Source organism: Rhagoletis zephyria, unplaced genomic scaffold (genome assembly GCF_001687245.7).
Source record: "Rhagoletis zephyria isolate East Lansing unplaced genomic scaffold, Rhagoletis_zephyria_1.1 Rzeph_scaffold_00534, whole genome shotgun sequence".
Taxonomy (NCBI): Eukaryota; Metazoa; Arthropoda; class Insecta; order Diptera; family Tephritidae; genus Rhagoletis; species Rhagoletis zephyria.
In genome coordinates this window covers 4709-18636 of record NW_016157618.1, presented here as the reverse complement: position 1 = coordinate 18636, position 13928 = coordinate 4709, and the positions used below count along the sequence as shown (strand labels likewise).

The 13928-nt window shown below is 35.4% G+C and overlaps 2 protein-coding genes across 3 annotated transcripts; both read right to left on the bottom strand.

Moving 5' to 3' along the window:
• LOC108360194 (small conductance calcium-activated potassium channel) lies at positions 1-6144 on the bottom strand. Of its 2 annotated transcripts, none has more exons than XM_017612383.1 (2): positions 5158-6144; positions 1-1019 (listed from the first exon to the last, which is right to left on the bottom strand). In XM_017612383.1, exons 1-2 carry the CDS (start codon positions 6142-6144, stop codon positions 861-863), a joined length of 1146 nt encoding a protein of 381 aa, XP_017467872.1. In that variant the 3' UTR covers positions 1-860. The 2 variants fall into 2 exon arrangements, with proteins under 2 accessions (XP_017467872.1, XP_017467873.1); XM_017612384.1 differs by lacking the exon at positions 1-1019 and adding an exon at positions 2434-2516.
• A 934-nt stretch (positions 6145-7078) lies between these two features.
• LOC108360188 (uncharacterized) lies at positions 7079-9576 on the bottom strand. The gene is made up of 2 exons (XM_017612377.1): positions 9545-9576; positions 7079-8852 (listed from the first exon to the last, which is right to left on the bottom strand). Exon 2 carries the CDS (start codon positions 8222-8224, stop codon positions 7079-7081), a length of 1146 nt encoding a protein of 381 aa, XP_017467866.1. The 5' UTR covers positions 8225-8852; positions 9545-9576.
• Positions 9577-13928: the final 4352 nt, after the last annotated feature.

The window sequence follows — 13928 nt, the reverse complement described above, 5'->3', positions numbered from 1 at the left end:
CTTAACCCAACCTAAGCTGTACTTCTTTGAGCTATGAAATAGTTGGTCACATTATGTAGCACACAATAATTTTCCATTGCCGTTTTTTACTTCGCACCAATTGAACTCTTCGCCGGTTCCCGTTGATTCTGCTTGGATTGTTTTTGAGTATGCGAAATCGAAAGCAAACGCGTGTAGTGGGAACGGGTGAGAGCCATGAGGTTGAGGTAGCTGCAGGCTTTAAGTGGCTAAATTTTTCTTCCTTCTCACCGACTGATAATATTACTGGATACGTGGAGAAATATACAGGCATACGGAAGAAGCACATCTTTTGCTATAAACTCGTCAAAAAAGAGACGAATGCTCATTCTTTTAGGTATATAAACTTTAAGCTGGGCGTTAGTGCACATAGTTATGAGAAACTGCCTGAGATTTGGCCGGTTGATGTAACCGCCACAGAATTAGCTGTTTGTTCCTGTCCTAATAAACTCATACAAATTTATTATAAAAACACTTCGGGACTAAGAAGAATGGTGAGCTCACATATTGTGAATGCGATGTTTTTTTGTAACTGAGACTTGGCTCAACTAAAATTTCTACGATGCTGAGTTCTTCGATCCGAACTTTTACGCAATTTTCCGTAAAGACGGAGATGCGGTTAAAGCTGGTTGTAGTAGGAGTCGTCGGGCTTCGCTTATTCCGTTAAAGGAGAACGATACTTTTCTTGACCAACTATGTGTGCGAATTAAAGGTGCGCTCGGTTTTCTTTATATTTGCGTTTCTTATATTCTACCTTTAGTGCTAGATTTTGAATTTGTTGAATTTTTTGAAGCCTGTCCTCAGACTGCTAAAACTTCCTTCAATTTTTCCGGATCTGATTTTCAGATATTAGATGCCGCTTTACGAGAAATTGACTGGAATATGAATTTCGGTAAAAATGAAGTTGCTGAGTGCTTTAAGATGATCCTTGTTCTAGACACGTTCCAGTTTTTAAGAGTAGGAAATGTAAGAATCCTTGGTACACGAAAGATCTCAAACATCTGAAAAATTTTGAAAAACATGTTCTTTAAGAAGTTCAAGTCAACTAAGGAAAATCGCTTTTATGACATATATATCTCCCACAGGAACAAGTTTCGAGACTTGAGTAGTCCACTTGCAAACAGCGTTATGTGATTTTATAATAGTAAGCCATAAATTAAAAAAACGTCTACAACAACAAGTAACATCCAAATTGTATATTTCTTTTTATTATCTGAAAATTTGGATAAATAAGAGCCTAATAACATTAAAAATCAAAATCGCAATGTGGTAGTTTTTGCAAATTGTATATATAGAAATTAAATAAAGTGAGTTTTGAAACAGTAAGTTTTATAGAGCCAGCTTTTTTAAGCTTTTCGCGTTCTCTCTTCCATGAAGGATGGTCTGCTTCTTTTTTATGACGTCTTCCACTAGGCACCGAAACTACCACGTTTTTTGCAATTTTCTATGTTAATCAGAAGATGGAGACTTTTGAACTTGTATAAATACGTACAATAAATATTATAGCGACTTTTGAAAGTGTATATATGCATACAGTAAGTATTATAGCGACTTTTGCTAGAGTAGCTAACATTTGATGCTATTTTTTTCATAATATATAAGGATTTTGCACCGTATTATTAGTGGACATGAATCTACTTTAAATACTGGTACGTTAACCACCAAAAACTAAAAATCTAAAAAAATTTACATAGCGCAGTTTGCAAGTGGACTACTCACTTAAATAAGTCGTTGTATAAAAAATACATTCATAATTTTGAGGGCAACATAAAAACCAATCCGGAGAATTTTTGGCGATACACTAAATCGATGGAAAAGGCCTCTGGTATTCCAAATTCCGTTTTCTATAAGGACGTCACTGCTTCCTCCATTAGAGATGCAGTAAATTTATTTGATGATTTCTTCTCATCAAACTTCGTGTCTGATGTTGATCTTCGTGAAGAAGACTTGGAAGCCGTTCGCCGAAACTTATCAATTGACTTCGGCTCACTTGATCTGCCAGATGACGACGTCATTGAGTACTTGGTGAAAATTAAAAACTATTCAAACTGGTGTTGATGGCCTATCTGTAGCCATTCTAAAAACTCTTAGTGCAACCTGTAAAGCTAATTTTTAATAAATCCCTGGCTGAGGGAATATTTATTGACGATTGGAAGCTGACATCAGTCTCCCCAATCTACAAAAATGGCAATAAGAGAGATATTTAAAACCATAGACCAATATCTAAAATATCTGTAGCCTCTGAACTCTTTGAATGTGTCGTCAAAGACAAGATTTATTTTAGCGTAAAACATGTGATTAATCTTTGTCAGCATGGATTTGTAGCTGCTAGATATACGCCATCTAATCTGTCAGTTCTTTCTGAAGATTGTGATGCAAGCTTTCGGAGCGGATTCCAAATCGATTTGATCTACACGGACTTCTCCAAAGCGTTTGATAAGATCTCCCATAAAAGTTTAGTAACTAAATTGGCTGGCAAAGGGTTTCATTCGACCTTCCTAGAATGGATTAAATAATAATTGATTAAGAGAAGCAGCACAGTTTTCATCGACGGGGTTTCTTCGAAACAATTTGTTGTCAGCTCTGATATTTTCTAGGGCAGTATATTGGGGCCCTTATCATTTGCTTATTTATTAATGACATCTGTTCTTGCTTTTCCTCTGCCAAATTTCTTCTCTGCGCGAATGATCTAAAAATTTATGCCGAAATAAGAAATTCTAGTGACTCAGCCGGCCTACAGCCTGAGCTTAATAAGTTATTTTGTTGGTGTCTTACGGATCGTCTACCTCTTAATATTAAAATCATATCATATATCAATACATCTTATCATATAAATAACACATATCTTGCTTCTTCTGATGAGATCAAAGATTTAAACGTTTTTTCTATAAAATTTTATACCCGGCGTTTGTCTGATTCAAATTAGATTACTCTTTTTTATTTGGAGGCCTCATCATGCAGTACATATGTACATATAAAGCCGGTGGAGAGGGTTCAAAAAATTCTTATACGTTTCGCACTGCATTCACTAAATTTTTCAGACCCGTCTTCATCGTACGAATCTCGCTGTCGTCTGATCGGTATTTCTCCATTAAGTGACAGAGGTTCAGGTGGTTTGATTTATCTTTGATCTTGTCAACGGCAAAATGCCCGTCTCTTCTAGAATGAATTCATTTCAATATTCCTTGCAGAAATTTTCGTCGTACTAAGGTTTTTCGCGTTGGCTTTTGTAAGTAGTGTTGTTATGATACCACCATGTATTCGATACCTGTACTCTTTAAAAATATTGAAGAAAAGTGTCGATGCTACAAATGTATCCGAGAGAAGTACTCGATACTTACTCATATCGAACTCATTGTAAATACTTATGTCATGTGAAGAAAAACATAATCAATTCGAGTACTTTCCGACCAAAACTTACCGAAAAAGGAGCCACTAGTTTGTTCGAGTACTTTCGGCCTAAACCTACCGAAAGAGAAGTCGTAAATCTTGCAAAAGTTTAATGTTTGACTAGTACGGGAAAGCAGTAATTGAGACTTTCTTTATTAGCCAACTTAACGTGTTGCCAAAACCACTACAGCATGATTCATATATTGTCAGAACCGCGTTTCAGAATTTTTGGAAAAGCAAGTAATACTTTAACCGCGTACTCGATACCCACCTAAGTCCTTGCGGGAAGGATACGAGTACAAAAAGTACTCAGTAATTGGAGAAAGTATCGAGTATTAACTTTGTAGTTAATCGTATCGGAACAACACTATTTGTAAGACAGTCTACAGTGCTAATGCGTCATTCATTAGAACGTTGTCTGAGTTTAATTATCTCCCAAACTTTATGGATTTGGACGTCTGGAGTACCAAACATTTATTTCAAATGCAACTAAACAATTATTTTCTATGTAATTACTCAAATTAATACATCACACACGTTTTAATATTATTTCCATGTATTATTAAATATTTATATCAGTATAAATTTGTGGATTTCAATTAGCACTTAAAAGATTTCTTTTGTTAGTAATTACAATTGTACTAGCTATATTTTTTTATATTATTCATACTAACTATTGTTGTTATGTATTAACTTCTTGAATTTCTGTCATGAGTTGTTATAAGACATTAAATAAATAAATAAACCTAAGTATATTCGTCGTTATCAATGCAAAAGGCCCGAAATAGAATTTTCGGAGAAACTGGTTGTGGCTGAGATTTCCATTACGGAACCAATAGCTATATCATTCAAAGTATATGGAATTTTTTTATAAAACTCGGTGGGGGTATTAATGGAGGTCTTCTTTCACTAAATTTATCACTTTCATAATGTTGCGCTAATAGCATTTAAGAAATTTGTTGTTAAAATATCTCGACTACTATTACCAAATTTTGATTTAGAACGTCACTTTTCACTAATGTTTATAGTAATATGCTATCCGTAAAATGTTCGCATGCGTTTGTAATACTTCAATATACATTTATTAACTCATTCATTAGGTAAAACGCGTTTATAAATGTTTTTACAAATGTGTACTAGTTACCATACGTTTTAAAAGAAAATACACCACAAATAAGGGCACGGTATACACTTTTACTACTTGTATGTATGTTGAGTGCATATAATAAAACTAAACTATATAGAACGAAAAATGACACTGAAGATGGCACAACGCCGAAACCGATTTGTCTGCAAACCAATCTTGACAATGGATGACGGAAATTCGTTCCAAAATAAGTCATCTTACCACCCTATCGGAAAAATCAACCAACACCAACACATAATAAAGTGAGGTTGAATTTGACATTTTTTGCAACTTTAAATGCAAATTACTTAAAAACTATAAGCCTCCGGAGGCGGATTTTTTCGGATTTAGAATCAGGGGGACCCGCTTTACACCCCCTCATTTTTATTTTATTTTTTCCAACGCCTGGTTCCGTACTGGAAAATTTTCCCTTCGTTTTACTATTCTGAGTTGGGGTTTTCGATAGAGCGTAACACCAAAATTCTTTATAAATACAAAACTTAATGTGTTCTTTGAACAACCCTGAAAGCTTTTTCTACGTTAATTTTAGGCTGTTTCCGTTGATGACGACGTCTTTTATATGCACAAGTACATATCTCAGAGCAGTATGATCAATAAATTACCTGCTTAAACGGTCGCATTCCGCCATTAATGCGTAGCGAATCAGCTGCTATGCCAGCAATTCCGTCCGTAGCACTGTCCCGCAGCACCTTTAGCGAAACATTGGGAACTGTGTGCGAATGACCGCACGAACTATGTGCCCCACAACAAATGGCAGTGGTACTGGACTCTGGCTGAGAGCTTTGCCGAATTATGCGTGAGCCATTCGTAGGCGAAGAAGTAACGAGAAGAGATGGCGGTGCGTGTTGTTGCATCGCAGAACTAGATAGGCACAGGTTACCCTGCTGAAAGGCACTTTTAACACTGTCTTTCGATGTTGAGCGGTCCATGCCGACACTGGCCGTTGTCGAAATAGGCGTGGTTGATGCTCGTCGGCTGCAGTTTCGACAAGCACGACAGCGACTCTGGGCTCCCGATGTTATGCCACATGAGATATTCTGATATGATGATGTTCCCAAATTCGGATTACTTTGCGGATGCGCAAACTCTTGCGACGCTTGATACGTATTCAAATTCGTTATTGATATGGTCGGTTGAGAATGTTGTTGTTGCAACTGTGTTCGCGAATGTAATTGCGACTGAGCTTTCTGCTGTTTTAAGTGGTTTGACTCTAATTTATTTTGACTCGGCGGTCGGTTCGTCTGATCCTCTTCATGCACCTCAATATCAGGAACATTTGCTGGTCGCAGGCCCTGTTCAATGTCATCATCGCCACCACCCCCGCGTACACTTTCTTCCGATCCGAGACGAGTTTGCTGGGAAAGCTGCGGGCTCGTTAGATAAGTTGACGTACGATCCTGACGTATCAATGCAGGCTTTCCAGACGATGAGGAAGCCATGTTCGATGTTGGTCCATTTACTGAGCTCATTTTTATGTGACGTAAAACAGAAGATTTACATTTTGGCGTATTGGATACAAGCAGTGAGTCGGTTTCTTCAGAGCTAACATAACCTGAATTTGTATTTTCAGTTAGCTTTTGCAGAGACATCTGAAACCAAAAAAAAAGAATTTTTCTTAAATCCTTCAATAGATACATATTGAAATCAAGAATAGCTACTTAAAACCAAAAAACAAGGTAACAAGTAAACTACGATTCGTTTGCCCTTCTTCAAGCCCAGTTTCCGACCAACATCAAAAAGAAACATAAAAAAGTGTTTTTCTAATAGCGGTCGCTCTCGGCAGGCAATAGCAAACATCTGAGTGTAAAACACAGTCACCGTTCTGAGTCGTCGTAAAACTGTAGGTCCCTCCCCTTTGTGTGACAACATCAATGCGAACGCCACAAATCGGAGGAGAAGCTCAACCAAACGCGTCGTGGATTACGAATATGTATTCGTTTTTTCTAGATCAGGTCATTTTCCCAAGATATTTTCATTTTTATGAAAAAATATAAATTAAAGTTTTAGTATAAAGGCCTGTTTTTTTTAAATCAAGCTACTAACTCACAAAATCTATGTGAAATGCGAAATAATTTTTTTGTATGAAAAATGACCAGTAAAGAATATTATTCATACGCCATGTAGTACTATACACTGGTTCACGAGTATCATGCGATATAGACAGTATTAAGATAAGTCATTCATATCCTTTGAAATACAACTCTGTTGTTCAAATGAATTGTAACCTTTAAAGATACAACTCTGTTGCACAAGAAAGAAAGACAAGACAATCTAATAAAAAAAATCAACGAGACATATGAGCAGGGCCGGATTAAAAATGTGGGGGCCCCGGGGCCGGGATACGTGTGGGGGCCCCTTTTTAAAGTCTCAATCCAAACTATTTTTTCAGAAAAAAAATATAGTTTGCAGTAGATAATTATATGGTTAGAGAATAAGATGACGCATTGAATAAAGTAACAAGGGAATAAATACTTCAAATTTAATACATGTTCACAGTATATTACACTAAAAAAGAATACTCCTTTACTGAAACGACTCTTTCCGTGATTTTTTTGCTGCAAATACAGCAATGATATCATCGAAACTTAGTTCGCACAGTATATTTCTTTCGGAGCTCAAGAGAACCAAATGCACAAGTCGGGTTTCACCCATACATGTTCGAAGTCGACTTTTGATCAATTTCATCTTGGAGAAAGATCTTTCACTCGTGCAATTTGTTACCATCATAGACAGATATAAACGTAGAATAATTTCTGAATTAACAAATGTAGACTGAAGATTGTTTTCTTTGATGATGCGGTACAAAAACAGCTCAGTTGATTCGTTCTCTCTTTTTTCGTGAAGATACGCGAAATCTCGAAGTTGTATGAGCTCGTTCCCTAAAGATGATTCAAGATCATTTGGGTATGTTTCCACAAGCTTTTTAGCATGCAAATTGATGTCTTCTGATTCCATGAGCATTAGCTCACCAATAAAATTGAATCGCTCAAAGACCAGCTTGTAGCATGAAATTTTGTCTTCAAGTGCACTTGTCAATTTATCAATAACTGGGAGAAAAGCTTCGGTGCGAAATTTGTCCCTTGCTGAAAGTTGTACTGCCGACACCTGAGAGCCAAGGGGTTGCAAGCGAACATTTGCTGATCTCACTCGGACATTTTCATAGTCGCTGACTTCGGACAAATCTTTCGCAGCTTCTTCGTACGTATCAAACGCATCTCTTTTGGATTTCACAAATGACTGCAAAGATACGAGACTGTTAACAGCAGTCCGCAGGGTGATTGCAGGATTCTGAAGAGATTTGATGGTTAAATGGAACCTTTCAAGAATGTCATGCCAAAAAATAACGTATATAGCTGTTTCGAGGGATTCCATTGTCTTTGCTAGTCCCCGAGCCTGACTTCTCACTACGTCTTTCTGTTCACTGTCATCTCGAATTGAACATAATGCATTTCTGATGGGAACAAATCCAACTTTGACAGATTTTGTAGCATCGGCACGAGATGACCAGCGAGTGTCACTTAATCGTTTGACACTATTAGATCCTTTAATCGATGATAAGTTGGCACTTAATATTTCATATCGTGCCGTTGAACTTGTAAAAAAAACAAAAAGCTCTTCTAAAAAGTTGAAAAAAAAGGACTGCGTGAGTGCATGCGTTGACTGCTGCATTGCCTGCTATATTCGAAGAGTGTCCCATGCACGGAATGTAATCTGCATATTTATTAATGTTCCAAATTCTCGCCTGCATTCCTTTGTACTTGCCGCTCATGTTAGGTGCAGTATCGTACGACTGACCACGGCAGTCTTGAATGTCGATGCTATGTTTTTCTAAAAACTGAAGCAAGGCATCCGCCATTTCTTCCCCTGTATGACCAGAATTTGGAATAAAAGACAAAAATCTTTCAACTGGTTCTAAGCTTTCCATGTATCTCATAGTCACAGTCAATTGATCAATATGCGCTTCATCAGGCGATGAATCAACAGAGACAGAATAGTATTTGGCTTTTCTGATTCTACTTATCATTTCAGCTTGTACTCGTTCGCCCATCAAAGTTATAATTTCCTCGCATATTGTAGAGGACAGATAGTTCACGTGCCCTCGTCCTTTATTTCCATATTCTTTAATGTGCCCAGCCAGAAATGGGTCATACTGAGCTATTAATTCCTATATCCCAAGGAAATTTCCATTATTAGGTGAGCAAAAATTTCATCCGAACCACGAAAAGCTAAACCACGTTCTGATATGAATTTTATGGTGCTTTAGTACCTCGTGCCAATATGCGACCTTTTCTGTAATCTGAAAATAAAGTATATCAACATTTAAATTAATTCGAACAATACAGAAAAGATAGATAGGAGTTGTCGGATAGGGCGCGTCCCAGCTGTTTGCATGTCACCAACAAAAGTGTTAATTTTCAATAATCTAGAACCGAACTACAGTTTGTGACATGCAAAAATTTAAGTTGAGCAGTTATGACTTTTTTGTACTCCAGACAAATATGTGTAATATTTTCCGATGATTATCGTCATCGATTCTGTTATGATTATATGGACGAAACTGCGAAAAATGTTACCTGAAATATTGTATCTGCAGACTATAATCTATTCACTATATATGAAACACATTTTTACGAACATATTACTATATCATTTTTTTACTATAGTTATTGAAATAATAGCAATGCGTATTATTTGAAGAATTTCCGTATGGATAAGTGCGCACTATGATATCATTATTTCGCACAATGGGTAATACGACAAATTCAATTCACAGCATTTATCCTGTTTTATACGATAGTTCATATTTTTAAAAAACAGCATTTATTATGAAAAAGTGTTTCTACTAATCTAACTCTTATGCAATTCGTATTCTACTCGGCAAAAAATGTCTATCTGCATATTAAATTTTTTAAAGCTATATAACTTCCACGTGCGCACTTCTAGATAACTCCACTTTATTTTGAAAGTTTTACTATGTGTGAAACAAACCTGTTGTTGGAGCGCCTGATCTAAACAAGCGTAATGATTCACCCGGGTTGCATATGCTACAGTTGCATCAACATGATTTTTTGATTTCTCATGTTCGGCAACCCGTTCTGAAGCGTGTTTCCAATCGCAAAATCCACGTTTAATAAAATAATATTCACGTTCTTTAGCTAACAGTGTACAAACAAAGCAGTATATTTTGCCAGTCGAAGGTGAAAAACAAAGCCAAGAACGGATAAGCCTTTCCTTATTAGGAAGTATTCGCTGAAAAAGGATTTTACTGCATTTTCGATCTGCGTATCCATCATTTCGTAGTTGAGGCAAGGAAAATTTCTCTAAAACTTCTTCTTCGCAGTGCTGCAATTCGGTTGACCCTCGCTTAATCCAGAAGTCTATCACTGTTTCCGTGAGTATTTCCGCCCAGAGCCCAATATCATTTTCATAATCAACATTTTTTTCTTTTTGTTCCGAAATCACTGCTTCAATATCAATTTCTTTTCGGCTGACATTATTCTGCTGTGGAGTTGTGTTTGCTTGCAATTGTTCAGTTATTTGTGATAATTTTTCAGTTTCAACTTGAACCGACGAATGACCTTTATCTAATACATCTGCAGTTGGATTAGCGACTAAAAAAAACTTGTCGAGTTTAGAAGTCTTTGCCAAGATATCTAGGTGATCCTGTTTCTTTTTTCCGGCAAGTTTTCTTTTGCTTGCTCCACTGGAGTATTTTCGTTGATTAATGTGTCGGTCGTCCATATTACTTCTTATCTTGTCACGTTTTCATATGCCTGTAAATGCACAATCACTTCAAAAGACGGAAAATCATTGAATGACTAATTATTAACATTATAGTATAATACTAACCATAACAGAATCCTATAATTGCAAAATTCCAAAGCTTAAGATTTGCTGAATAAGAAATAACTAATTTCATGTAATATCAGTTGCGGCAGTATTTTCATGTAAAGAGATTCAAACTTAGATATAGCGCGTTCAGTGAGGTTATATTTTGTAAAACGAGTAGAACTATCCAAATTAAAACTTTTCCATACCTAATTTTGCACATTTAAATTTGGTACATTGAAACACAGTTGAATTCCGAAACTTTGTCATTAAATCTTGCATATATATATTGCGAATGCATTCTTTCTTCGCACTTTCCACACAATCACCTATATATATTGCAAATGCATTATTTCTTCGCACTTTTCACACAATCACCTTAGTAACTTAAACGTTAAATAACGTAATAAAACAACGCCTTCTCGAAATCGGCTACGACAGTCCAAAGTTTATGAAACCGTCTTTACTTTGCTTGACAGCTACTGCCGTTTGTTTACTCGATCTACTCGATACATAAATCGATTGTTCGATTTTGCGATTCTCACTGCGAGGTGGTGTTCACCTTCTAATATTTTATTAAAATATCTACATTTCAGAGAAATTCTTTAAACCATTATTTTCTATTTTTTTATCATTTCAATTTTTTTTACATTTTTTATATTTTTATATACATATTCATTTCATCTTGTGGGGGCCCTCCTCATGTGGGGGCCCCAGGCCGCGGCCCCGTCGGCCCTGCTGTTAATCCGGGCCTGCATATGAGGCATTCACAACGGTGTCGTAAGTGTCGTATTGTTGTATGTCGTAAACTTTAAAAGCTTAAATAAATGTTTAGAGAACTTGAAACCACAACCAGCTATTTTTTAATACTGCCAAAAATTCATAATATGACTTTGATGGTACTTTGCGAACCTCCTTAATATATTTTTTAGGCATTTAAAGTTTACGACATACAAGAATACGACTCTTACGACACCGCTGTGAATACTTCAATTGCATCCGCATGTCGATGTAAAAAATCAGACACGTTTTCTAAAAAAAATTTAAAAAATTGAGTTTCTGTCGAATTAAATAAACCAAATCGCCCAAAAGAAGGTGACACTGGCGACAAATTAAAGTGCGCAGTTTGTTCTAATAATATTCGCATTTATTTTCATGAACAATTTTTTGCATTAATTATTTATGAAAAGTTCATTTATATTTATATGAGACATTCTTTTCCATTTCGGACACCAAATTTGGTGTCACACTTTCGATTGGCTTGAAATTTTTTTTATGGGTTCTATACACGAAATAAGCTAACACCGGTTCGAGGATTTTTTTTTTGTCGCTTTTTCTTTGGAGATATGATCTGTCAAACTTTGAATTTTTTCCTGATTCTGACTAATCATGTACTCTTTCAAATCGTTACATCTCGGGTTCTGCCCATCGTAGAGACTTCATCTTAACATCGTTTTAAAGCTAAAGAAATGGGCTTAATATTTCTATACATAAGATGGACAAGATTGTCCAAAAGCTAAGTTAGCCATTAACAGTTGAACTTTTTGAAGTTGATTTGCATAGTGAGGACCAGTAATTAGGGATTTAAAATTATACCATCGTAATCCTCGTTTAATTCTCTACAAAAACCGTGGTTCAAAAAAATTGGGGTTTTTCAATAACTATTTTTAAAATATTTTTCTTTATGGTGAGTTTATGGTGGTTTATTTTGTGAGAATCAACAATTTTTTGTAATTTGTTTTCCAAAACTTATGTTGAGATATATTTAGTAAGGTGTTAAACATCAAGTTTTTGCAAGAATTTAAATTTAATTGCAGATTCCCATTGAACGCCTATCCATGTATAATATTTGTATGGCAAAATTTTTCTTTAAGGCGACAAAACCCTAGGCAATTTAGGACTTAAGTTTGCAAAACGCAGATTTTATTGCGGACTTCGGCAGAATATCGCTTCGTTAACAACATTTGTTCCACAACTTTTTTAATCAAAGAATATTCTAGAAATGGGCGTGGCTATATTAAAACCAAAGTTCAAAAATTGAGACTTTATTGTGGATTTCGCAGGAATATCTATATGGATTGAAAAAGTTGTGGAACAAATATTGTTAACGAAGCGATATTCTGCCGAAATCCGCAATAAAACCTGCGTTTTGCTTATTTTAGTCCTGGAATTGCCACGCCCATTTCTAGGGGTTTGTCGGCTTAAAGAAAAATCTTGCCGTACAAATGTAATACCTGGGTTAGGTTTTCTATCGGAATCCCGAATAAAATTTAAATTCTTTCAAAAACTCGATGTTTAACACCTTACTAAATATATCTTAACATAAGTTTTCGAAAAAAATTGCAAAAAATTTTGATTCTCACAAAATAGACCATCTCGTCATAAAGAAAAATACTTTAAAAATAGTTCTTGAAAAACGCCAATTTTTTTGAACCACGTTTTTTATAGAGAATTAAACAAGGATTACGTTAAATCCTTAATTTACTGGTCTTCACTATGCAAATTAACTTCAAAACGTTCAACTGTTAATAGCTAACTTAGCTTTAGGACAACCTTGGCCATCTTATATATAGAAATGTTAAGCCCATTTCTTAGCTTTAAAATGACGTTAAGATGAAGTCTCTAGGATCCCGAGATATAAGTACATGATTAGTCAGAATCACGAAAAAATCCAAACTTTGACAGATCATATCTCCGAATTTTATATAAAGTTTGATTTATATGGTTTATATTATAAAATGAACTATATTTATTAAAATAATTAATGCAAAAAATTGTCCACTAAAATTATTGAGAATATTTTAGATATTAGAACAAGCTGTGCACTTTAAATTGTCGCCTAGTGTATATGGCCACAGCCCTACGTAGCGTATGAGTAACATTTTCCATGTTAAATCAAGTACATACACAGTTCTAAAGAAACACGAAAAATTCATATACATATGTAGTATGTACATATGTAAAATAGCGTTCAAGAAATTGAAAAGAAATTTTCTTCTATCAAAATTTCTTAAATCAGTTTACAGCTCCCAAACAAAACTGTTCGTATATTTATTTCCTCTGCAAAGGCAGACAGAAATAATGAAAAAAAATCTTCAGATTTTTCTTGAGAGCTGTTACTAAGTATGGCTGAAGATGTGGCCTGCGTAATGAGCTACCCGGGCACTAGGATAGCGGTGATGCCCTACCCGATTATTGGCACCCGTAAAAATGTGGGGGAGAAAATTTAAGCGCATTTACGATTATATACCGCAAACGAACGTACATAGGGAAAATGTGTAAACATCTTCCTTACCATATAATGAAAAATTATATTATATATCTAAGGTTTGCGTTAGATTTTTACTAGGGATATCCGGCCGTTTTTCTGTTATCCGGCCGGATTTCCGGATTTCGATTAAGAAGATTCAGTTTAAAAATCATACTAATTTTAATGCAGGAAAAAAACACAAAATTTTTTTTAGATCTCAGTATACAAAAAATGGATGGGACTAGATTAAAACTTAAATATATAAATGGTTCATCCACTAGAAATTAAATAGTA

Excerpts from the sequence above, each read along its gene's own strand:
- LOC108360194 (XM_017612383.1), bottom strand. The coding sequence starts at position 6,144 with ATGTCTCTGCAAAAGCTAACTGAAAATACAAATTCAGGTTATGTTAGC. Across the intron at positions 1,020-5,157 it reads GAATGCGACCGTTTAAGCAG|ATGTTTGAGATCTTTCGTGT; the intron begins GTAATTTATTGA and ends AAAATTTTTCAG.
- LOC108360188 (XM_017612377.1), bottom strand. The coding sequence starts at position 8,224 with ATGCAGCAGTCAACGCATGCACTCACGCAGTCCTTTTTTTTCAACTTT.